The 27,490-nt window shown below is 42.0% G+C and overlaps 2 protein-coding genes across 20 annotated transcripts in view; one reads left to right on the top strand and one right to left on the bottom strand.

The window, feature by feature from the left end:
* Nucleotides 1-27,490, bottom strand: part of EIF4G3 (eukaryotic translation initiation factor 4 gamma 3) — a 374,608-nt gene that overhangs the window by 334,484 nt on the left and 12,634 nt on the right. The window lies entirely within an intron of this gene.
* On the top strand, nucleotides 9,389-9,668 carry LOC126956722 (cytochrome c oxidase subunit 7C, mitochondrial-like). The gene has a single exon (XM_050793919.1). The coding sequence runs from the start codon at nucleotides 9,477-9,479 to the stop codon at nucleotides 9,666-9,668; it is 192 nt and encodes a 63-aa protein (XP_050649876.1). The 5' UTR covers nucleotides 9,389-9,476.

Below are 27,490 nucleotides of genomic sequence, written 5' to 3' on the forward strand. Positions count from 1 at the left end.
ATCACAAAATTCTCACAGGTTAAAAATTACAGTAAATGGGCTGGGTGTGGTGGCTAATATCTGCAATCCCAGTGCTTTGGGAGGCCACCACAGGAGGATCACTTGAGGCCAAATGTTTGAGACCAGTCTGGGCAACACAGCAAGACCTCATCGCTACCAAAAATATTTTTAATTTTTTTTTAAATTAGCTGATTGTAGTGGGCACAGGACTGCAGTTCTAGCTACATAGAAAGCTGAGGCAGGTGGATCAACAGAGCCCAGGAGTTCGAGGCTGTAGTGAGCCAAGATAGTGCCACTGCACTCCAGCCTGGGCAACACAGTGAGACTCTGTCTCCAAAACTAAAAAAAATTCAGGAGTAGAGGTTGGAGGATTACTTGAGCCTAGGAATCGCAGACCAGTCTGAGCAACATAGTGAGACCCAGTCTCTACAGAAAAAATTTTTTTAATTAGCCAGGCACAATGGTGTGCACCTGTAGTCCTAGCTAATCAGGAGGCTGAGGCAGGAAAATCACTTGAACCCAGGAGGATGAAGCTGAGATGAGCCACGGCTGCACCACTGAATTCCCGCCTGGGCAATGGAGCAAGACCCTGTCTCAAGAACTTTTATAAAGTAAAGTAAATGAAGGGCAAACATATGGTTATTAACAGTTAATTTCAATAACTAACAATATGCAAATCAGAGAGGCAATTTTATATTTAAAAAATATTAAAATTGGCCAGGCACGGTGGCTCACACCTGTAATCCCAGCACTCTGGGAGGCCAAAGCGGGTGGATAACCTGAGGTCAGGAGTTCGAGATCAGCCTGGCAACATGGCCAGTCTCTACTAAAATTACAAAAAAAAGCAGCCAGGCATGGTGGTGGGCACCTGTAATCCCAGCTACTAGGGAAGCTGAGGCAGGAGGATTGCTTGAACCTGGGAGGCGGAGGTTGCAGCAAGCCAAGATCATGCCATTGCACTCCAGCCTGGGCAACAAGAACAAAACTCCATCTCAAAAATAAATAAATAAAATTACATATTAGATGGTGACAACAGTAATTCAATAACTGGAATAAGAAAAATTAATAGTCACAAGGAGCTTTTCATTTCACACAAGAAAGTCTATAAAATACTACTACTATCAATGCAATAATTGTAATAAAAGGCAAACTTGAACTCTTCAAAAGCTAGTAAGTTACCTAAAGATACAGTTATTTCAGAAATTTCAGGATTTGGGTGGGGTGCAGTGGCTCCCGCTTATAACCCCAGCGCTTTGGGAGGCTGAGGCAGATCAGTCTCAGGCAGATCACCTGAGGTCAGGAGTTCTAGACCAGCCTGGCCAACATGGCAAAAACCCATTTCTATTAAAAATACAAAAATCAGCCAGGCGTGGTGGCGGGTGCCTGTAATCCAGCTACTCTGGAGGCTGGGGCAGGAGAATCGCTTGAGCCCAGGAGGCAGAGGTTGCAGTGAGCAGAGATCATGCCACTGCACTCCAGCCTGGGCAAAAGCGAGAATGCATCTCAAAAAACAAAAGGAAGAAATTTCAGGATTTCCACCTCACAGTATCTATTTTTTTGAGGAGATGATATAGGTCCAAAATCACAACTAAAATATATTTGGAAAATATTCTGTATAAGAAACTCCACTCCACAAAACATAAATAGTATGCAGACATAAAAAACTGACCATAATACAAACGTACCATGAATTAACATAGGTATTTCCACTTTTTTAAATAATATATTCATTTTAAAAAATTATTTGAATTCCCTACAGACAACCAAAAAAAAATTATTGGAAGACCTCATCCTTCATTCATAACTATGAATAGAAACTACTAATTACCATACATTAACAAAGTAAAGAACAAAGAGGAGATCTCCCAGAGGAGAGAGATGGTGCACAGTATAGGAAAAGGTTTATTAAATTTCAAATTAGTATATTTGAAAAGACTCGTGATTAATAGTCATAAAACATGGGAGGCCAAGGAGGGAAGACTGCTTGAACCCAGGGGTCCAAGACGAGCCTGTTCAATGTTGTGAGACCTCATTTCTACAAAAGATAAACAAAATTAGCTGAGCATGGCTGCGTACACCTACGGTCCTAATTATCTGGAGGGCTGAGGTGGGAGGATCACTTTGGCCAGGGAGGTCAAGGCTGTAGTGAGCCATGATCATGCCACTGCACTCCAGCCTGGGCAACAGAGCAAGACTCTTCTCAAAAAAATTGTTTAAAGTCATAAAATAAGGTACAACTGCTAGCCCCCAAAAAAGCAGCAGAAAGAAAAGTTCTTAGTATTGAAAAAGTGACTGTCAAGTTGTTGCTCTTTTATTTACATACTTTTCAATTCAGCAATTCTATTTACAGGACTCCATTCTACTAAAATACATATACACAAAGATATATATGTACAAGGATATGCACTACAACTTTAATACCAAAATATTCATTAAAAACTACATTAATATCCACAAATAGGAAAAAAATAATAGTACAACTAGACTACACAATGGTCTGTATGTATTGACATGGCAAAGATTTATATGATACATAAATAAGGAGACACTAAGCATGGGCAGTATAATCCTACTTACATTCCTTTTACACAGTAATGTAATACAATAATAATATTAACAGCAACTACTATACCTATTTTACTATATAACACTGGTTCTCAGGTACTATTCTAAGCATTCTAAATGTATTAACTCATTTAATCCTCAGAACTCAAGACACCAGAGTCTATAACTACCACTCTCTGTAAATATAAGGACACTAGGGCACAAACAGGTTAAATCGCTTTCCCAAGACACACAGCACTAAATCAAGAGAGCTGGGACTCCAAATCCACCAAGGTGATACTTCACATTTCCAGCAGTCAGGACACAAACCAAAGCCCAGCTCCAGTCCATCCCCTAAAACCTCTGCTTTTCTCTCTCTCCCTCTTCTTCTCCTTATATGTAAATGCATATAAAAAGGTAAGAACAGACACACCAAACTGTCAACTGTGATAACCTTTAATCATGAAAGTATAAGTGAAAAGAGTTTTTCCCATTTTAAAATACATCATATGAAGGTATATATCTATATAATTGGCCAGGTGCAGTGGCTCACACCTGTAATCCTCCAGCACTTTGGGAGGCCGAGGCGGGTGGATCACGAAGTCAGGAGTTCGAGACCAGCCTGGCCAACATAGTGAAACACCGTCTCTACTAAAAATACAAAAAATTAGCCAGGCATGGTGGCAGGCACCTGTAATCCCAGTTATTCAGGAGGCTGAGGCAGGAGAATCTCTTGAACCCGGGAGGCGGAGGCTGCAGTGAGCTGAGATCGTGCTACTACACTCCAGCCTGGCGACAGAGCAAGACTCTGTCTCAAAAAATAAATAAATAAATAAATCTATATAATTTGTATTATTTATAAAACACATGCATTATTTTGCTAAGTTTTTTTTTCTTTTTTTTTTTTTTCCTGAGACAGAGTCTCACACTGTCGCCCAGGCTGGAGTGCAATGGCGCAATCTCAGCACACGGCAACCTCTGCCTCCCGGGTTCAAGCAATTCTCCTGCCTCAGCCTCCTGAGTAGCTGGGATTACAGGTGCCTGCCATCATACCTGACTAATTTTTGGTATTTTTAGTAGAGACGGGGTTTCACTAATGTTGGCCAGGCTGGTCTCAAACTCCTGACCTCATGATCCGCCCTCCTCAGCCTCCCAAAGTGCTGGGATTACAGGCGTGAGTCACCGCGCCCAGCCTTTGCTAAATTTTGAACCTAAACCAAAATCTCAAAAAATACATGAGCCTAGGATATGAACAAATAATTTCCAAAACAGGAAATAAATGGCCGGGCGTAGTGGCTCACGCCTATAATCCCAGCACTTTGGGAGGCTGAGGCGGGCGGATCACGAGGTCAGGAGATCGAGACCATCCTGGCTAACACAGTGAAACCCCGTCTCTACTAAAAATACAAAAACAAAATTAGCCTGGCGTGGTGTAGGCGCCTGTAGTCCCAGCTACTCAGGAGGCTGAGGCAGGAGAATGGCGTGAACCCAGGAGGCAGAGCTTGCAGTGAGCGGACATCCAGCCACTGCACTCCAGCCTGGGCGAAAGAGTGAGACTCCGTCTCAAAAAAAATAAATAAATAAACCTAGTAAACAAGGGAGAAAAAATAAACCTTACAAGTAATGAAAGAAATGCAAACTAAAATCGTCTATCATTTTCACCTAACAAACAAAAACTGAAAGACTACAATATTTAATGCTGATAAAAAGAGCAGAACCTGAAAATATGTACATGTATTATGTATCAATAAAAACAATTTTAAAAATGTAACAGGCACTAGGGTACACTGCAGGTAAAGTGAAAATTCGTATCTGGTAATACAGATCAATTTTCCTAGTGTTCACACCTGTTGACTCAGTAATTTTTACTTTTACTAAGGAAGTATCTAAAATACTGAAAAGCATTATGCACAAAGATGGTTTCCAGCATTCCTTTTTTTCTTTTCTTTTTAAGAGAAGAGTCTCACTCTGTCACCCAAGCTGGAGTGTGCAATAGCACAATCATAACTCACTGCAGCCTCAAACTCCTGAGCTCAAGCAATCCTCCCAGCTCAACATCCCAAGTAGCCACGGCTACAGGCACACTCCATTAGGCCTCACTAATTTTTTTCTAATTTCATAGATACAAGGTCTTGCTATGTTGCCCAGGTTGGTCTTGAACTCCTAGGCCTAAAGCAATCTGCCTACCTTGGCCTCCCAAACTGGTTATTACAGGCATGAGCCACCCTGCCTGGTCTCAGCACTCCTTTCAATAGCAAACTGTTAACTTAAAAATCGAGTAAATGGTGCATGTCTGTAATCCCTGCAACTTGAGAGGCTGAGGTGGGAGGATAGTCAGGAGTTCAAAGTCAGCCTAGGAAACACAACAAGATCCTCATGTCAAAAAAAGAAAAAAAAAACAAAAATCCAGCAGTAAGGAATGTGTTTTCAGTAAATTGTGGCACGGTCATGTATCTAATATTATAAAGCCATTAAAGATGCCTTCAAAATGTTTACTGAAATGTGACTATACTGGCCAGTTAAGGTGGCTCATGCCTGCAATCCCAGCGACTGGGTAAGCTGAGGCAGGAGGATAGCTTGAGCCCAGGAGTTGGAGGTTAGAGTGAGCTATGATCATGCCACTGTACTCCAGCCTAAGCGACAGAGACTCTATCTCTAGAAAAAAGAAACAAACAAATGTTAATATATCAATATGTTAAAATAGGAAAAATAATACAAAGTTACATTTACAGTATGATTTGCAGCTACGCAAATGTGTGTATACATATAAACACATATATGCCAACCCATGTGTACATAAATATGTACAAAAATATGTATAATATATAAACAAAAAATTCCTTCAACGAAATTTATCAAAATACATCAATGAGTTAGAGTTATGAGTAAACCTCTTTTTTTTTCCTGTATTTTCCACAATGATTACATATGGCTTTCCTAGAGAACGGGGGTTTTTCTGTTTCTTAAGCAAAAAAGCCTTTTCTCTTCATCACACTGAAAGAGAAATGAATGAAGTACTGTGTTACTGCCTATCTAGATACACGGTATTTTACTGGTTGCTAAGCAGCAGATACTGGTGTTTTTACATCATGCCTATCTCTAGTCACAGGCAGAAAGGACTGGAACTCAGGCACAAACTCACCCCATCCAAATGGCAGTGTATTTCCTCTTGGAGAGTGGCCCAAAGAGCACATACAGCAACTTTAATTCTCTACTCAAACCACTCCCCATCTCTCACCTTAACATACCAAGCAGATTTTTTATATGGAACAGTAATCCTCACACGAGCTGCACGAAAGGGAAGACCTTTTTAATCCTCTACTATATGCCACCCACTCCATCCCTGAGAGATAATTTGCATTTAAGTACATTCACCCACCAAGCTAGAAATCACCATCATTCTGGACATGTATCTGTCATCAACTGACACAGACAGGTAAGCCTTGCTGCTTTCTGAAAACAGCCAATCCTGCTCAGTGAATGACAGCATCAGCTAAGATTTCTTCTACTGCAGAGAATGGGTGGGTCCCCCACTAATGCTGTAAATCCCAATACCCAGTGTCATTCCCTCCAAACAGCAGAATCTACAGTATGGAAATTCTTCCACAAGAAAAGCCCAATTCTTGTGGCCACAACCATTAAGAGAATCCCGAGTCAAGGCATTCTCCCCAAGCTTCTCTTCCTGCGTCTTCACAGGAACCACAGAAGCCAAGTCCTATACTATGCCCGCCCCTGCTGCTGCAGCAGCCATTTTTGGCTCAGCCCTGCTGCAGTCCCAGATGAAAGCCAGGACAGTAAGGACAAGATGGCAAAGGACTTTTAAAATGGAAACTCTTTAACAAAAATAACAATGAAGCAGGCATCATAAAAAATGTTGCAATAATATGCCATGTCATTTAAAATAAGGTTTAAAAAAAAAAAAAGATGCCTATACTTAAGCACTTTAAACCGTTTTTCATAGCATCATGAAAAATTTGAGGAAACCTAATTCATCAAAATGTGAGATCGGCACTATACTGATTCTATGGTAAAACCAACATTAATCAGAACGGGGAACACAATGCTTAACGAGTTTAGCTTCTACTCAACTAATAGTTAACAACAACAACAAAAACTCCCTTGATTTCTGTTGAAAATCTAAATGCATTTTAAATTCCTCTTCACTGTCTTAAAATAATGTAATTTAATCTTTGCTGAATGAGAGTTCACGGAGAGTCAAATTTTAACTTGTTTTGATTTTCCAAAATAGAAGTAGCTTTAATTTGCTAATTATAAAAATAACTGGCCGGGTGCGGTGGCTCAGACCTGTAATCCCAGCACTTTGGGAGGTCGAGGCGGGTGGACCACCTGAGGTCGGGAGTTCGAGATCAGCCTGGCTAATATGGTGAAATCCCATCTCTACTAAAAATACAAAATTAGCTGGGCATGGTGGCACACGGCCTGTAATCCCAGATACTTGGGAGGCTGAGGTATGAGAATTGTCTGAACTCGGGAGGCGGAGGTTGCAGTGAGCCAGAATCATACCACTGCACTCCAGCCTGGGCAACACAGTGAGACTCCATCAATCAATCAATCAATCAATCAATAACATGGTTAAACAAAATATTACTTATTGCAGAAAGAAATCAAATGACCTAATCTCACCAGCAACCAGTAACCACATGAACACTGCTGTATAATCAAGCACCTTTTCCTAATGTATTTAAATAAAATTTGAATATACATGCTATTTTTAACTAACTTCCACAGAGAAAATGTGCACTTTTTTATATCAGTAAATGTTTCTGTAACATTTTTAATGGTTATATAGTATTTCAATGCCTATATAGCCTGTAATTTGCCCAGCGTCATATTACTAGGCCTTTAGCATGTTTCAAAAGGTTTACTATCATGAAAGATGACATGAGATCAGGATTTTATTTGAATACCAACTTTCAAAGTATAATTCTATAAAAGCAAATTGTATTAAATAAAAAAAAAGCAGGGCTAATTTCAAGGTAACCCTTGAATGTATGTTAAAAAAAATCTCTTAGAATACTAACAAAATATAATACAACAGTCCAGTTTCTGTTACATCACCTAGGGCCACAAGAAACAAACTCCTAGATCAAACTACATCACCCACTCCACTTGGAAAGAGATTCATCCTAGTCCCTATCTCACTCTAGATACTAGTTTAGTAAAACAGACTTAAATTCAAACAAAAGAAGATAGTAACTAAGCCTAGGGAAAAACTGAAACCAATTCCATGAGGTAAGACTGATCCAGGACTCTAATCAGACAATTATGAGGTCTAGCTTTAGATTGGAGAATGGAGGGATTAAAAGGCTCAGAAGAAGTTCTAAAGACTCCCAGATTTATAACTGACAGGGAACCAAGCACCTAAAAAAAGCAGGCAAGCTCAGAAGTACACTATACATTCCATCACAGACATTTCTTCGGGCCAGGCACGGTGGCTCAAGCCTATAATCCTAAGACTTTGGGAGGCCAAGGCAGGTGAATTGCTTGAACTTAGGAGTCTGAGAACAGCCTGAGCTACATGGTGAAATCCCATCTCTACAAAAAAATTCAAGAGTTAGCTGAGCATGGTGGCACATGCCTACAGTCCCGGCTACTCTGGAGGCTGAGGCAGAAGGATAGTTTGAGTCTGGAAAGTCGGTGCTGCAATGAGCCAAGATGATGCCACTGTACTCCGGCCTGGGCAACAGAGCGAGACCCTGTCTCTATAAAATAATAAAATAAAAGCAAATAAATTTTTTTTTAAATCTTTGGGTTCACAGATTTGAAAAGGCCAACTACCTTTGGTTACGTACTCCTTAGATGGAATCAAACTTGCTAACACTAAAAAAAAGCAACCAGAAAAATAAAATGCCCCCTACAGGGCCTTCAACATAAAACTTTTTTATAAAAGTAAAATCCATTTCCCTTCCACTCCCAGACTGTTTCCTAATGCAACTTCAATTACCTTTCCAGCCGTTACAAGTCACAGTAAGCTGGTATCTACTACCATGACCCAGAGAGCTTCCCAAAATATTCTCCTTATAAGATCATAGTGATATCAGCTATTAATAACATGATTTTATGCCATATAAAAAATATATCAACATTTGTAAATTTTACATAACTTAATGAACAATTACCTTCAAAATAACTGATGCATAATCCTATAATCTTCCAAATAACCAATGCATGATGTGACAAAATCATACATAGGTAAAAGATCCATTTAAGCCAAGCACGATGTACACACTCTGTCATCCTAGCAACTCAAGATGCCGAGGCAGAAGGATGGCTTGAGGCCAGGAGTTCGAGGCTGCAGGGAGCTATGACTGTACCTGTGAATAGCCACTGCACTCCAGCCTGGGAAACAAAGAAATATGCTGTCTCCAAAATAATTTTTAAATAATCACAAATTGATTCCTAAATGCTCCAAAGTTCCCTCCTTTCTCAAATCTATTTTCTAATTAGATTAGAAAATGTTGAGGGACAATGGTCACTCTTCATTTTTACTTCTTCCCACAGTCCTCCTGAAGTGTATAGCAGGCCCAGATGTGTGCTGCCTCTAGTAGCTTTCAGTCACTTTCAGAATGTGTTATTTTTGAAAGGCGGCTAAAAGATACTACATCTCAAAGACTCCTAGACAGACAAACGTCTTCACTCATCTAGAAGATTCTAATGGCATTCTGAATAGCACTATCATTCTTTTAACTACCTACTATGACAGCTACCACAGTAACATTTCTTTTTAATAGCTGAGGCCATTTGAGAAGGAGGTGAGTTAAAGATTTCCATAATCCATTCTAACTCTCACATTCTAAGATTCTGGTTCTCGAGCACGGGGGAACAAGGTCGTGAAAACAAGGTCTTGATGAGGTGCCGCCATTTCATCCGTCCCCCATCTCTGCGCTTTTCGCAGAGCTTCCAGCAGCGCTATGTTGGGCCACAGCATCCGGAAGTTCACAACCTCTGTGGTCCATAGGAGCCACTATGAGGAGGGTCCTGGGAAGTATTCGCCATTTTCACTGGAAAACAAGTGGGCGTTACTAGTTAAGATGTGCTTGTACTTTGGATCTGCATTTGCTGCACCCTTCCTTATGGTACAACACCAACTGCTTAAATCATAAGGATGTTTCAGCTCGTCCATTTAACAGATATGAAGAGCATTTTAAGAGATACAGCCTCTGGAAATGGATCAAACTCTAACTCATGGCATACTAGGTATGTTTGTCAATAAACTTATGACATGAAAAAAAAAAAAAAAAGAAGATTCTGGTTCTCTTTATTCTCAAGTCCCAGCATTCAATAATGCTGGATACTACAGTTGTTTAGGGGCTGGAAGATGAGTCAGCAGGTGTAGCCATTTGTGAGAAGCAGCTTTTTTTTTTTTTTTTTTTTGAGACGGAGTCTTGCTCTTGTAATCCAGGCTGCAGTGCAATGAATGGCACAATTTCGGCTCAGGGCAACCTCCGCCTCCCAGGTTCAAGTGATTCTCCTGCCTCAGCCTCCTGAGTAGCTGGGATTACAGGCATGCACCACCACACCGCACTAATTTTTCTATTTTTAGTAGAGACTGGATTTCACCATGTTGGCCAGGCTGGTCTTGAACTCCTGACTTCAGGTGATCCTCCCACCTTGGCCTCCCAAAGTGTTGGGATTATAGGCGTGAGCCACCGAGCCTGGCCAAGAAGCAGTTTCATTATACTTCAAACAACAGTGAAGCCAGCAAAAGACAGCTGCTGTGGTTTACATTGCTGAACACGCTGTTGGGTTTCACAGGCCAGTAAAAATTACCCATTGTCAGCAAGCCTCATTTTTCTTAGTTAAGGGTTAAGAAGCACCAGACTTAGCTAGTAGTTCCTAAAGTAGAATGAACAATCTCTTTTCTCAAAGCAGAATTAGTATAAGCGCTTATCCGCCAAAATCAGGGTTATTGGTTTAACGGAATTTGCTCATTTCTGAAGATGTCCTACTGGAAATAGGATAACTGAACATTAAAAAACCATTCTTGCCTAGGAATGTGCCTCCGGTTGCAATAAACAAACTCTCTACGTAAACCACTAATGTTATACATGCTCAGACACAGGAAAAACTGCTTTCAATAACAACAAAAAAAAGTAAGTCAAGGGCATTATTTTTTTTAATCACAAAATGCTATTAACTAAAGTACAGAGAAAGGAATAGAAAATATGCAGATACAATATCAATCACTAACCTTTTTTGTGAGAGCCAGAAAGGCAAAACAACCTGCAACATTCTATGAAAGTATCTATTGTTTTGGTTTTGAATATTTTCAACTCAGTTTCACTTCTGAGTCAAAAGTAGTTCATCTTTAAGAATTCTGTCATAAGTAGCCTCCCCTCCAAATATAATTTTCAAAGTTTTGGTTTCCAGTGAAGGACTAAACTAAAAAACACCTCCTAACTGCTTTCTGGTTTCATATCCAATGGTTCATCTGAGCATTACACCCTGAACACAAATAGATGTTCCTTTTTCATTCAAAGGCAGCCAATTTAACCTAACATTTCAAATTCTAGCTGAACTATTAATAAGGAGATGCAGATATATGCTATGTATCTATACGTCTATGTATATCTCCATCTATGTATCTCTTTAGCACTATGATAAAAGATGTCCTACCTTTTGATGAGCAGGTACTTTCACTATTGTCTCATTATTTGAGTATTAAAACAACACGCCTCAATTTTACTCACTTATAAACAATCTACTACAAACCTGCTACTAACCACTCACTAACCATAAACAAAGGCTGAAACTGAAAACAGAAATATATTTTTTAAATATATAGGCCAGCGGGGCGCAGTCGCTCACGCCTGTAATCCCAGAACTTTGGGAGGCTGAGGCGGGCAGATTACTTGAGGTCAGGAGTTCGAGACCAGCCTGGCCAACACAGAGACACCCCATCTCTACTAAAAATACAGAACTTACCTAGGCTTGGTGGCAGATGCCTGTAATCCCAGCTACTCGGGAGGCTGAGACAGGAGAATCGCTTGAACCTGGGAGGCGGGGGCTACAGTGACCCAAGATCACGCCACTGCACTCCAGCCTTGGCAACAGAGTGAAACTCCATCTCAAAAACTAAAATAAAGTATGTAGGCCAGGCACAGTGGCACACACCTATAATCCTAACACTTTTGGAGGCCCTGGTGGGAGGATTACTTCAGCCCAAGAGTTTGAGAATAGCCTGGGCAACATAAGGGGACCCCTATCTCTGTCTTGCTCTGTCGCCCACGCTGGAGTGCAGTGGCGCAATCTCAGCTCACTGCAACCTCCGCCTTCCGGGTTCACACAATTTTTCTGTCACAGCCTCCCAAGTGGTTGGGACTACAGGTGCACACCACCATGACTGGCTAACTTTTTGTATTTTTAGTAGAGGTGAGGTTTCACCATATTGGTCAGGCTGGTCTCGAATGCCTGACCTCAGGTGATCCACCAGCCTTGGCCTCCCCAAGTGCTGGGATTACAGGCGTGAGCCACTCTGCCCAGCAAAAAAAAAAAAAAAAAATGAGCCAAGTGTGGTGGTACACATCTGTGGTCTCAGCTACTCAGGAGGCTTAGGTAACAAGATCTCTCAAGCCCAGGAGGTCACGGCTGCAGTGAGCTATGACCACACCACTGCACCCTAGTTTAGACAATAGAGCAAGACCTCGTTTCCAAAAGTATATATATATATATGTATACATACATGTATATATTAAATGCAGACTGGATAACAATCATGGGAATTTACCTAGATACAAGCTTTTTTATACCTATTTGAAAAACTGAAGAAAAAAAGGTAATCTGAAAAGTCATCCTTATGAAAAGTATATAGAATCTATTCAAAAGTCCTAAGTAAAAAACTTAATTCACACATCAATCTTGGATTTGAATTACTCACTACAAACATATAACCCAACCCTCCCTCCTAACATGCTTCCAGAAGGGTCCTTCTAAAACACAAATTGGCCAGTCATTCCCTAGCCTACAGCTCTGACAGCTTCTCACTGTCAGCTTCTCAGTACAGCTTCTCACTGTCATCTGAGTGATCTTCAAGCTTTTTAGCATGGTTTATAAGGCCCTTCCTGTGGCCTCTGATTATCTGTCCACTACCCTTCAAATCCTTGCTCTACCAATAAGAGGTAAGTCATTTTTCTCTGTCTTGAGTCTCTGCATGCACTGATTCCTGGCTGGAATTCTCTTTATCCCACTGCTCTCCTTCGTATGGTTTGTTCATCCTTCCAGTTTCAGTTTAGAGGAGTACCCTTCTCCAAGAAGCCTTTGAATTCCCTCATTTCTCTCAATCTTTTCCCACTCACCCGCTAAGTGGTCCTCCTCAGAGCTCTCACAGGCCCTCTGCTTACTGATTTCTCTTTACCTTCTTACATATCTGTCTCCTGAATAAGGACTTTAAGTTTCTTCAATTTTTTTTTTTTTTTTTTTAAGAGATAGGGTCTCACTCGGTCACCAAAGCTGGAGTACAGTGGCACAATCATAGCTCACAGCAGCCTCAAACTCCTGGCCTCAAGCCATCCTCCCATTTTAGCCTCTCCTAACTGTAACTACAGTGGCACAGGCGTTACTATGTCAGCCTAAATTTTTTTTTTTTTTTTTTTTGAGACAGGGCCTGGCTATGTTGCCCAGGCTAGGACTGTAAGTTTCTTGAACGCAAAGGTTATGTCTTATTTCTAATTCCCCAGTGCTTAGCCCAGGACACACTTTCAGTGCTCTAACATCTACCAAACAAACATCTACCGAACGATCAAGTCAGAATACACAACGAGAACACAGGCTTCTCTTTAGAATCTAGGCAGAAAGTATCCCAACTCTGCTTTGTTCAACACTCCATACAAAACAGCTTGCCAAATCACCAGCTCCCAATGGTTCAAATACTGGGCTAACAAAGGAGTTCCCCACATGTGGGCAAGATGCCTTAGGCCCACAAACACATCGTCCACAAGCTATTTTCACTATATCAAAAAGTCTAAGAAATTATACATCGGCCAGGCGCCAGTGGTTCACACCTATAATCCCAGCACTTTGGGAGGCTGAGGCGGGCGGATCATGAGGTCAAGAGATCGAGACCATCCTGGCCAACATTGTGAAACCCCACCTCTACTAAAAACACAAAAATTAGCTGGCAGTGGCATGCGCCTATAGTCCCAGCTACTCAGGAGGCTGAGGCAGGAGAATCGCTGGAACCCAGGAGGCAGAGGTTGCAGTAAGCCGAGATTGCGCCACTGCACTCCAGCCTGGGCAACAGTGCAAGACTCTTTCACAAAAAAAAAAAAAAAACAGAAAATCCACAATAATGAGGCCAAGACAAGCTAACTCAAACAGTTCCTTTTCTTCTGCTTAAAATTTATCAACTAAGGATAGTAACGGAGTTTATCATGCTCTGCCTAATTCCTGATTAGCATATGAAAATCTTTTATTGAAAACTCCAGTTTCAAATTAATGATTTCACAATAACTACTGCCCAGAACCCCAATAGCAGCCTATTAGGGAGATAGCAAGTGGTTTCCATCTTTTTGATGTTTTAGCCAGGTGCGGTGCCTCACACCTCTAATCTCAGTCACTTGGAAGGCTAATGCTGAAGAATAGCTTGAGCCCAGGAGTTTGCAGTGAACTATGACAGCGCCACTTTCCACCCTGGGTGACAGAATGAGACTCCATCTCAAAAAAATAAATAAATATTTTGAAATGTTTTTTTATTTCTAAAATGTGATTATAGGAAATAAGCAAAAGTATAAACTTAAACGTAACTCTCCAAACCAAAGCCCTAAAGAACTAATTTTAGACTTGTAGGAGAAACACGCAAAAAGCCAGGTGCTCATGCCTGTAATCCCAGCACTTTGAGAGGCTGAGGCAGGCGGATCACTTGAGGTCAGGAATTCAAGACTAGCCTGGCCAACATGGTGAAACCCCAACTCTACTAAAAATACAAAAATCAGCTGGGCGTGGTGGCGCATGCCTGTAGTCCCAGCTACTCAGGAGGCTGAGATGGGAGAATCGCTTGAACCCAGAGGGCAGAGGCTGCAGTGAGCTGAGATCGTGCCATTGCACTCCAGCCTGGGCAACAAGAGCGAAACTCTGTCTCCAAAAAAAAAAAAAAGACCGGGCGCGGTGGCTCACGCCTCTAATCCCAGCACTTTGGGAGGCTGAGGCAGGCAGATCACAAGGTCAGGAGATCGGGACCATGATGGCTAACATGGTAAAACCCCATCTCTACTAAAAAAAAAAAAAAAAAAAAAAAAAAAAAAAAAAAATGCACAGAATTGGCCGGGCATGGTGGCAGGTGCCTGCAGCTACTCGGGAGGCTGAAGCAGGAAAGTGGCGTGAGCCTGGGAGGCAGAGGTTGCAGTGAGCCGAGACTGCCACTGTACTCCATCCTGGGCGACAGAGCGAGACTCCGACTCAAAAAAAAAAAAAAAAAAAAAAAAAAACTCAAGAGTCTTCAATCAAAAACTAGCTGTCAAGGATTAAATGTCACTTCTTCCAATTACATAAACAAAACTCAGTGGGAATCTATTCTGGATAGTTTAAAGGTTGTGCTGCCTTGATCCTCCTCTTTCCTCTCAGCAGTTTCTTCCTCTTTTCTGTAAGCTTCCTCATCCTCCTCAAGTAACCAGACACTGCATAGACTACTAATAATCTATGCTTTTCTCTTCCCTCTCTCTCCATTATGCTTATATTTTCACAGATTTGTTTTTCCAACCATTTCTGCTCATCTGACTTCCATCTCCCCATTTCCAAACATCTTCAGTTATCTCCATTTGTTTGTAAAATGAATTGGACATTTCATTCATTTCAAATCCAACATGTCCTAAACTGAATTTATCTGACCACTATCTCAAAACAATGTATACAATTAAATCCTACATCTTTCTTACTACATCACTGAACAGCATCATTTTCTAGTCTCAAAACCCTGGAGTCAATTTTAACTCTTCTTTCATCAAAGATATTCAAATCCCTATTTTTCTTCCTTTATGATAGCTTTCATGATACGATCACCCTTTCCTTTCCATTTCCCTCTAGACAGGATGTACCTCAGCAAAACCTTGGAAAACCTTGGAAAAATTAGGCTGGGCGCAGGGGCTCACATCTGTAATCCCAGCACTTTGGGAGGCCGGAGCCAGAGGATCGCTTGAGCCCAGGAGTTCAAGACCAGGCTAGGCAACATAGTGAAACCTCGTCTCTACAAAATATCAACCTGGGACCACCTGTCGTCCCTACTATTTGGGAGGTTGAGGCAGAAGTATTGCATGAGTCTGGGAGGTTGAGGCTGCAGTGAGTCATGATCAAACCACTGCACTCCAGCCTAGGCAACAAAGCAAGACCCTGTCTCAAAAAAAATAAATAAACGATAAATTATACAGTTAGATATCCAAAGGGTCTCCAAAATTGTCAGATGCACATTCACTGCTTTCTATTTTAGCCCAGTGGGTCTTCAGACTACCCCAAATAACACCATACACCATTTCCTAACCACTGACAACTCTGCCCATACCATTTCCCTCAACTGTAGATGTCCTTCCCCTCAACTTCAAGTCAGCCCAAATACTAATTCCTATTCCTCTAGTCCTCACTGACTTTCTGATCTCCTACCTCCATTTGAGAGTACTGTATATTCTTTTTTTCTTTTTTTAAAGAGAAGATCTTGCTCTCTTTCTTACCCAGGCTGGAGTGCAGTGGTATGATCACGACTCACTGCAGCTTCAACCTCCCGGGTTAGAGCAACCCTCCTGCTTTAGCCCTTCCCACACAGCTGAGACTCACCACTACACGTGGCTAAATTTTTTTTTTTTTTTTTTTTTGGTGGAGACAGCATCTCCCTATGTTGCCCAGGTTGGTCTTCCTACTCCTAGGCTCAAGTGCTCCTTCTGTCTACCCTCGCAAAGTGCTGGGATTACAAGTGTGAGCCATCACACCCAGCCTCAGGTTTCTTTTGTATATTCTTCAATAGACAGCACAGACATACAATGTTAGTTAATAAATATTTGCTCCATTAATTATTGATTAAATAAGTATTGTGCACCTGCTAAGAATCAGGTACTGTGGTTAGCTTAATCTGTAATATCAAAACAATAACATTTCTCTTCTCTTTTTTCTTATTCTTTCTCAAGATTCTACTAGTCTTTCCTTCAGTTTACCATTACCAGTTGTCCTTTTATACTCAGTTGAGCCCTCAGCTGAATAGCAGTTAAGCTACCTCATTAACATGATTCTGGAATAAAAGGGAATAATGACTTTTCTCTCAAAATATTCCAAGAAAGGCCAGGCGCGGTGGCTCAAGCCTGTAATCCCAGCACTCTGGGAGGCCGAGGCGGGCGGATCACGAGGTCAGGAGATCGAGACCATCCTGGCTAACACGGTGAAACCCCGTCTCTACTAAAAAAAATACAAAAAACTAGCCGGGCGAGGTGGCGGGCGCCTGTAGTCCCAGCTATTCGGGAGGCTGAGGCAGGAGAATGGCGTAAACCCGGGAGGCGGAGCTTGCAGTGAGCTGAGATCCGGCCACTGCACTCTAGCCCGGGCGACAGAGCGAGACTCCGTCTCAAAAAAAATAAATAAATAAAAAATAAATAAAATATTCCAAGAAAATCAGAAAGAATAACGAGCAGTAAGTTTCCAAAGGCTATTTGACCAACTGGAGGTTTCTCACAATTGTCCTTATCGTCAACTAATTTCACACTGGTGCCCTTAAGAACTGACCAAAGCCTTCAATGTCACTGAAAGCACTGAAAGCATAAGAAAACTTCCTTTCTGTGCCTGGACTCTATTTGATAAATACATAGCTTTTTTTTTTTTTTTTTTTTTTTTTTTTGAGGCAAGGTCTCACTCTGTCACCCAGGCTGGAGTGCAGCAGTACGATCTCCACTCACTGCAGCCTCTCTACCTCTTGGACTCAAGCGATCCATCCACCTCAGCCTCCCAAGTGGCTGGGACGAGAGGCGCATACCACCACGCCCAGCTAACTTTTGTTATTTTTGGTAGAGATGAGGTTTTGCCATGTTGCCCAGGCAGGTTTCAAACTCCTGAGCTCAAGCAATCCACCCACCTTGGCCTCCGAAAGTGTTAGAATTACAGGCATAAGCTACCACGCCAAGCCAATATATAATTAATTGAAGAAAAGCGATTATTTTTAAAGTGCTTATGAACTGTAACTTATGATGACCAAATATTTATTTCAACTTAGCTCCTCCAACTAAAACAATCACTCTGACCTGATACTCAAGATTTAACACCACTAAAACACAACATAAACCAGGCACAGTGGCACACACTTGTAATCCCACCTACTCAAGAAGCTGAGGCAGTAGAATCATCTGAGTTTGAGTCCAATGGTTTGAGTATACACACGTACATACACACACACACACACACACACACACACTCACACTCTCTCTCTCTCTCTCTCTCGGTGTTCATCCATGGGTTCCACAAAGATAACTAGAGTACATTTGGGGCCTTTAATCCCATCTAAACAATTTGCTGTTAACAAAACTCAAAAACAGAAATACCTATATTTTCTCACTAAATCAAATTGTTACCTATGAGGAGTAAAGACATTGGATCTGCAGGTCCTAGTACAATCTATAGATAGAAGGCCTTTCAAATTTGAGGCGCAAAAAAAAAAAAAAAGAAAAAATCTTCTACACACTTCCTTCTTTTATCTGCAATATAAGAAGGAATCCTTTTTAACTCTAATAACGTATTAACGTGAATTAAGAACACGATTGTTGGGAAACTCAGATGTTGGCAAAGCTTAAAAATAAAAAAACAAGGGCTGAGTACAGTGGCTCAGGCCTATAATCCCACCACTTTGGGAGGCCGAAGCAGGAGGATTGCTTAAGCCCAGGAGTTTCCGATCAGACTAGACAACAAAGTGAGACCCCTATCCCTATCTCTCCAAAAATTTTAAAAATTAGCTGGGCACAGTGGTGTGTGCCTGTAGTCCCAGATACTTAGGAGGCTAAAATGGGAGGATCCCTTGAGTCCAGGAGTTCGAGATTGCAGTGAGCTATGATCAAACCACTTCGCTTCAGCCTGGGTGACAGAGCAAGGGTTTAAAAAAAAAAAAAAAAAAGGCCAGCACAGTGGCTCATGCCTGCAATCCCAGCACTATGGGAGGCCGAGGCGGGCAGATCACCTGACGTCAGGAGTTCGAGACAAGACTGGCCAACACGGCAAAACCCTGTCTCTACTAAAAACACAAAAAAACCCAGCCAGGTGTGGTGGTACGCACTTGTAATCCCAGCTGCTTGGGAGGCTGAGGCAGAAGAATCACTTGAACCCGGGAGGTGGAGGCTGCAGTGAGCCAAGATCGTGCCACTGCACTCCAGTCTGACACAGAGTGAGATTCCGTCTCAAAAAAAAAAAATAGCATGCAAGAAAAAGCTTAATTTTCTGATCACACTTTGGTACTATGGCTCCAATGGCAGCTGATACATTAAAAATAGATTATTTAAAAGAAAAAAAAAAAAGCCAGGTATGGTGGCTCATGCCTGTAATCCTAGCACTTTGGGAGGCCAAGGCCGGAAGATCAACTGAGGTTGGGAGTTTGAGACAAGCCTGGGCAACACAGTAAGACCATCTCTACAAAAAATTGAAAAATTATCCACGTGCCAGGCACGGTGGCTCACATGGTGAAACCCCTGAGCAACATGGTGAAACCCCAACTCTACAAAAATACAAAAAGTTAGCCAGGCATGATGGCAGGTGCCTGTAATCCTAGGTACTCTGGAAGCTGAGGCAGGAGAATTGCTTGAACCCGCGAGGTGGAGGTTGCAGTGAGCCGAGATCATGCCATTGCACTCCAGCCTGGGCGACAGAACAAGACTCCTCTAAAAAAAAAAAATTTAGCCACGTATGGTGGTGCACGCCCATCGTGCCTATAGTCCCAGGTACTCGGGAGGCTGAGGTGGGAGATCTCTTGGGCCAGGGAGGTTGAGGTCACAGCGAGCCGTGATCAAGCCACTTCACTCCAGCCTGGGGAACACAGCAACACCCTGTCTCATTTAAAAAAAAAAAAAAAAAAAAAAAAAAAAAAGGCCAGGCGAATTGGCTCAACACCTGTAATCCCAGCACTTTGGGTGGCTGAGGTGGGCAGGTCACCTGAGGTCAGGAGTTCGAGACCAGCCTGGCCAACATGGAGAAACCCCGTCTCTACTAAAAATAAAAATTTAAAAAAAAAAAAGGCCGGGCGCGGTGGCTCACGCCTGTAATCCCAGCACTTTGGGAGGCCGAGGCGGGTGGATCACGAGGTCAGGAGATCGAGACTATCCTGGCTAACATGGTGAAACCCCGTCTCTACTAAAAATACAAAAAACTAGCCGGGCGTGGTGGCGGCGCCTGTAGTCTCAGCTACTTGGGAGGCTGAGGCGGGAGAATGGCGTGAACCTGGGAGGCGGAGCTTGCAGTGAGCCGAGATCACGCCACTGCACTCCAGCCTGGGAGACACAGCGAGACTCCGTCTCAAAAAAAAAAAAAAAAAAAAAAAAATCAGCCGGGAGTACTGACGCACATCTGTAATCCCAGCTACTCAGGAGGCTGAGGCAGGAGAATCGCTTGAACCTGGGAGGCAGAGGTTGCAGTGAGCCGAGATTGCGCTATTGCACTCCAGCTTGGGCAACAAGAGCAAAACTCCAACTCAAACAAAAAAAAGATGATGGCTTCTTGAAAGAACACAGAAATCAACCTAAAGGAATTCCTGATGGCCAAAGCTAGAACAATCTGAGTAACAAAACAATGACAGTTACTAGATTTTAACCCATAAAATAAAATACATACCCACGAGTCCATAGTGATATGAATAATAAATAAACAAATGGAGGAAAGAAAGCTCTTCCTCATAGAATTACAATCAATAAATGTAGGAGAGAGTGAAATAGAAAGTCACAGTTAGGCAACCACAAAAGCAATAAATTTTGCAGACAAGCTCCACCAGTTGCTAAAATTGAGAACCAAAGTTTGAGAAGACTTTAACATTGTTTGCAAACTCATCAAGTATCTCCCACAAGATACTTATGAACAACAAAAGGAAAGAAAATAACTCCACAATAGAAAGACTCTCAAGACACCAACTTAACCAAGTAGTCAAGGTAAGCATCATCGTCCTGACATCATGAATCTCCTGATATGGGACAATGAGAAGGAATGCATAACCTCACCCCATTCATGAGAAAACATCAAACAAATCCAAACTGAGGCATACCCTATAAACAATGGATCAGTAATCTTCAAAAGTGTCAAAGTCACAAAACATAAGGAAAGTCACAGAAATAGTTACAAACCGTAAGAGAATAAAGAGAAATAACAAAATGCAATTAGAATCCTGAAACAGAAAAAGGACATCGGGGTCTCTCCTTCCAGCACAGTATGAGAGCAGAGCAGGACCTGTAGTGCTGGGAGTCATGGCAGGAAAAGCATTTAGAAAGTTTCTTAGGTCTGTAATCCCAACACTTTGGGAGGCAAAGGTGGGCGGATCACTTGAGGTCGGGAGTTCGTGACCAGCCTGACCAACATGGTGAAACCCCATCTCTACTGAAAATACAAAAATTAGCCGGAAGCAATAGTACACGCCTGTAATCTCAGCTACTTAGGAGGCTGAGGCAGCAGAATCACTTGAACCCGGGAGGCAGAGGCTGCAGTGAGCACAGATCGCGCCACTGCACTCCAGCTTGGACAAGAGAGAGAGACTCTGTCTCAAAAAATAAGTTTCTTCCTCTTTGAGCACTGGTTGAAAAACAAGTGCCGGCCAGGCCTGGTGGCTCATGCCTATAATCCCAGCACTTTGGGAGGCTGAGGCGGGTGCATCACCTGAGGTCAGGAGTTTAAGACCAGCCTGGCCAACATGACAAAACCCCACCTCTACTAAAAATACAAAATTAGCAGGGCATAGTGGCGCATGCCTGTAATCACAGCTACTTAGGCGGGTGAGGCTTGAGAATCGCTTGAACCCGGGAGGCGGAAGTTGCAGTGAGCCAAGATCGCACCATTGCACTCCAGCCTGGGCAACAAGAGCAGAATTTCATCTCAAAAAAAAGAAAAACAAGTGCCACTGAAATCGTAACCAAAGGAAGCATAATTCTTTCAGAAAAATCTCAAAGAAAAGTATGGCAAGCAACAGCAGTAGCTGCTGGATCAGGCTCTGAACGAAAGGATAGAGAGAGATTCAACCAGTCAATGTAAAAGTTGGAGACAGGCCAGGCATGGTGGCTCATGTGCCAGTGTAATCCCAGCATTTTGGGAGGCCAAGGCAGGTGGATCACCTGAGGTCAGGAGTTCAAGACCTGCCTAATCAACATGGTGAAACCCCGACTCTACTAAAAATACAAAAATTAGCCATGGTGGCGAGTGCCTGTAATCCCAGCTACTCAGAAGGCTGAGGCAGGAGAATTGCTTGAACCCGGGAGGCAGAGGTTGCGGTGAGCCGAGATCACGCCACTGTACTCCAGCCTGGGCAACAAGAGCAAAACTCCGTCTCAAAAAAAAAAAAAAAAAAAGTTGGAGATAAAGTTCTTCCAGAATTTAGAGGTGCCAAAGCAGCTCTAGGTGACAAGGATTATTCATTTAGAGATGGTGATACTCTTGGAAAGTATGTAAACTGAAATAAATCACTACTGAAATGGCATCAATGTGAAGCTGCCCATTCCACTAAAGTTCTAAAATCATTCATCATGTAAATAATTTTCAAGTCTTTTATAATAAATTAATGATATCTAAACTAATCCAAAGCAGGCGGATCACCAGAGGTCAGGAGTTCGAGATCAGCCTGGCCAACATGGAGAAACCCTGTCTCTACTAAAAATACAAATTAGCCGGGTGTGGTCGCAGGTACCTATAATCCCAGTTACTCTGGAGGCTGAGGCAGGAGAAACGTTTGAACCCAGGAGGAGGAGGTCGCAGTGAGCTGAGATCACACCATGGCACTCCAGCCTGGGCAACTGAGCAAGTCGCCATGGAAACAAAAAAAAAGGCGGGACACAGTAGCTTACGCCTGTAATCCCAGCACTTTGGGAGGCCGAGGCAGGTTCACTTGAGGAGTTCGAGACCAGCCTGGCCAACATGGAGAAACCTTGTCTTTACTGAAAATACAAAACTTAGCTGGGTGTAGTGGCACACACCTATAATGCCAGCTACTCTGTAGGCTGAGGCAGGAGAATCGCTTGAACCTGGGAGGCAGACGTTGCAGTGAGCCAAGATGGTACCATTGCACTCCAGCCTGGGGGACAGAGCAAGACTCCATCTCCAATAAATAGACAGACAGAAAGAAAGAGAGAGAGAGAGAGAGAGAGAAAGACAGAAAAGGAAGGAAGGGAGGGAGGGAGGGAGGGAGGGAGGAAGGAAGATTGATTCCTAATTGTCTAAGCCATGTAATGGTTACCAGGTAGGGGTATCCATATAAATTACTATCCAAACCAAGACCATTACAGGAGAAACAGGATCTATTAGTAGGTCACTGGTCAGTGTTGTTAAAGACCTCAAATAACCTTGCGATGGCATGAACTTTATGGTTAGGCAAGTTTCCCTCACCTCCCCTCAGCCTCTGGAACAAAGGCAGGAGAGGGGGCAGAAAGTTGAACCAGAAAAATCCCCAAACTCCTTTCCAGCTTAGAAAAATCATTGGTTTTTGGTGGCACCCTTCAAAGACATTTCTTTTTAAATTTACTAAGTGTCTATTATGTGTAAAGGAAAAATAAGCTAATGCATACTTATATTTGGATCCTTTAACTATGATTTTTCTAATGAAGATCAAGAATGAAATCAGTGACATTCTGGAGCCGCATTCAGCTTTCATTGCCTTACCTAAAATGTACCACATTTAAATACACTCACTCAGTCACACAATATAAAAGGTAAAAAGCTAAGGTCAAGTGCTCTGTAGTCTGCTTTTGAAACAGCATTTATTCCAGGAAGTTGGACCACTTCCAAATTCTAATATTTCTGAAAAAGATCAACAATGTAATACTGGGAGTATCAGCTGACTACATTAGCCTCAAAGATTCAACAATATTAATTAGGTACTTGATGCCATTAAAATTATACATGGACTAATTAAGACCTACTTCCTTTGAATATTGAGTAAGAGCTAAGCTAGAGACATGCATAATAATTTAAAACCTAAAGCAGATATAATCTTACAAAATCAGCAACTCCACTCATTCCCACTTCCCAATTTCAAGTAATTGAAGAGTTTTTTTGTGGAAAGTCTTTACCCAAAACAAACTTTTTATTACACCTAAAGGTAACAAAATAACCTCTTCTTTAATGTGGTCTTTTCCTAAATAGCAAAAAGAATCCCGCTAGACAAGAGATTAAGCAGTATTTCCCAATTTTGTTTTTTGTTTGTTTGGTTTTTTTTGAGACAGGGTCTGGCTCTGTAGCCCAGGCTAGAGAACAGTGACATGATCTCAGCTCACCGTAGCCTACCTCTGCCTCCCGGGCTCAAGAGATTCTCCTGCCTCAGCCTCCCAAGTAGCTGGGATTACAGGCATGTGCCACCACAACTGGCTAATTTTTGTATTTTTTTAGTAGAGTCAGGGTTTCTCCATATTGGCCAGGCTGGTCTTGAACTCCTGACCTCAGGTAATCCGCCCACCTCAGCCTCCCAAAGTGCTGGGATTACAGGTGTGAGCCACCGTGCCCCGCCCCAATTTTGTTTCTTTATAATAACATATACATTAGAATAGCCTGAGAGTATAACCTCATATCAATCAACAACCAATTTTAACCTGACAGAACTAACCCTATGCAAAATCCAAAAACCTAAGAATTTGTAACACACAATTTCAATTATTCACAGGACAGCAAAATAGTCAAATGCTTATACTTTGTTTTACAAAACTATTGCTGCTTAATAGTAATTTATCTTAATGACAAAAGCAGGCAACACTTGTTTTCTGGGCATAAAAAAGGACAGAAATGGTCAAAGTTCATTTATCCAATAGGCCTTATTTTATAAATAGCACACCTCACTAAATTTCAAGCACTTAATGGATTATATAACCTTAACATGCAAGGCTAGGTGGGGTGGCTCATGCCTGTAATTCCAACACTTTGGGAAGCCAAGGCAGGAGAATCACTTGAGCTCAGGAGTTTGAGACACGACTGGGCAACACAGTGAGACTCTGTCTCTACCAAAAATAAAAAACTAGCCAGGAGTGGTGGCTTGCACCTATAATTCCAGCATTTAGGAAGGCCAAGGTAGGCAGATCACTAGAGCCCAGGAGTTGGAGACCAGCCTGGGCAACATGGTGAAATCCCATCTCTACAAAAAATACAAAAAGTAGCTGGGGGTAGTGGCGCACACACTCAGTTAGTCCCAGCTACTTGGTAAGCTTAGGTGGAAGGGCTCCTTGAGCTCAGGAGTTCGAGGCTGCAGTGAGATCTGATTGTGCCATTACACTCCAGCCTGGGTGACAGAGAGAGACCTCAAGAAAATGAAAAGATAATCCACTAAATGAGAGAAAATACTTGCAAATCCTATATCTGTTAAACAACTTATATTCAGAATATATAAAGAACTCTTTACAACTCAACAATAAAAAGACATATGACCCAATTAACAACTGGGCAAAGGAGCTGTATAGATAATTCTCCGTAACTGACAAATGGCCAAATGCACACAAAAACACGCTCAACTCCATCAGCCATCAGGGAAATGCAGATCAAAACCACAATGAGATACCACTTTACACCCAGTAGGATGGCCTATAATCAAAAAGACAGATAATGACAGGTGTTGGCAAGGATACAGAAAAACTGAAATCCTCATACACTGTTGACAGGAACATAAAATGGTGCAACCACTTTGGAAAACATTTTGGCAGTTCCTCCAGATGTTAAACATGGAGTTACCTCATATAACCCAGCAACTATACCCCAACGTATATACTCAACAGAAATTGCAACATAACATCTATATAAAAACGTCCATGAATGTTCACAGCAACATCATTCAGAGCCAGAAATTTTATCCAACTTTTTGGCTATTAATTATCCAAAGGCCAAGAAGTTGAAAAAACCCAAACGTCCATGGTACATGGAATATTATTCAACAATTTTAAAAATGAAGTACTAATACATGGTTACAACACAGATGAACCCTGAAAACATTATGCTGAGAGAAACAAATCACAAAAAAAAAAAACATTCGTCCACTTACGTAAAAAGTTCAAAATAGGCAGATATATAGAAGTAAAAAATAGACTTGGACTTGCCCAGGGCAGGGAGAATTGGGGGAAAACGGGGAGTCAAACAGATTCCTCTGGGGAGTGACAAAAATATCCTAAAATTGTGATGGTAGTTGTACAATTCTCAACTAGTTTTGAATATACTCAAAACCACTGAATTATACAATCTAAATGGGTGACTTGTATGACATGTGGACTACATCTCAATAAAGCTGTTTTTAAAGAAAGTAATGGTTTCACACAGCTGAAGTCTAACGTCCTCTTATTCAAAATGCTCTAGAATCTGAATCCATTATCTTGAATATTCTACCATGAGAATCCTCCATTCCAAGCACACAGATCCAAATCCTTAGAAGACAGCATACATTACACTTGCTTCAAGCCCAAATCTTTTGTTCATATTGATCACCCACTCATCATAATCCACCCTCCTCTGCCTATCCAAACCCCGACTATAGTCTTAAACTCTTTTTTTTTCCTTTTAAAAATTCATATTTCCATGCCAGGCTCAATTGCTCACACCTGTAATCCCGGCACTTTGGTAGACCAAAGCGAGAGGATCCCTTGAGCCCAGGAGTTTGAGATCAGCCTGGGGAACAAACTGAGATCTCTAAAAAAAAAACTCAAAAATTAGCCAGGCATAGGGGAGTGTGTCTGTGGTCCCAGGTACACAAGAGGCTGAGGCAGGAGGACTGCTTGAGCCCAGCAGGTCAAAGCTACAGTGAGCCATAATTGTGCCACTGCACTCCAGTCTGAGAGACACAGCCAGACCCCATCCAAAAAAATGAATAAGCTGGGCACAGTGGCTCATGCCTGTAATCCCAGCACTTTGGGAAGCTGAGACAGGCAGGTCACTTAAGGTAAGGAGTCTGAAGCCAGCCTGGCCAATTATGGTGAAACCCCATCTCTACTAAAAATACAAAAATTGGCCCAATGTGGTGGCATGCACCTGTAATCCCAGCTACTCGGGAGGCTGAGGCATGAGAATCGCTTGAACCTGGGATGCAAAAGTTGCAGTGAGCTGAGATGGAGATCGCACCACTGTACTCCAGCTTGGGCGACAGAGCGAGATTGTCTCAAAAATAAATAAATAAACAAATAAATAAATAAATGAATTAAGGGTTTTTTTTTGTTTTGGGGGGGTTTTGGAGACAGGGTCTCACTCTGTCACCCAGGCTGGAAGGCAGCAGTGCAATCATGGCTCACTGCAGCCTCAACCTCCTAGGCTCAAGCAATCCTTCCACCTTAGCCTCCCAAGTAGCTGGGACTACAGGCACCTGCAACTCCACCTGGCTAATTTTTGTATTTTTTTAAAGACAGGGTTTTGTCATGTCATCCAGGATGGTCTCAAACTCCTGAACTCAAGCAATCCACCCACCTTGGGCTCCTGAAGTGCTGGGATTACAGGCCATGAGCCACCGCACCTGGTGAAGTTCTCTGACCAAGTTCTACTTCTTATATAGTAATTACTAGGACCCAGAAAAAAGGTCAGGAATCATCTCATTTACCCTTTCTTATGTCCCTTCAAGGTTCGGTCCTTTCCATTCTCAATGTAAAAATAGTATTCTGGTTTAAAACTGGCTGTATTCATTTCCTATTTCCACTTAATTCGCTCTCCTTATTCCAAAATTCTGTTTGTTCCCACACTTCAATCCTCTTTCCCTTATCCCACATGAATCCCTGTGGTCTTTTCCTCCTTCCTTCAATCACTCCTTATGATACTAACACTTCCTGAAAACCAACTAAAG

The sequence above is a fragment of the Macaca thibetana genome, chromosome 1, assembly GCF_024542745.1.
Source record: "Macaca thibetana thibetana isolate TM-01 chromosome 1, ASM2454274v1, whole genome shotgun sequence".
NCBI lineage: Eukaryota > Metazoa > Chordata > Mammalia > Primates > Cercopithecidae > Macaca > Macaca thibetana.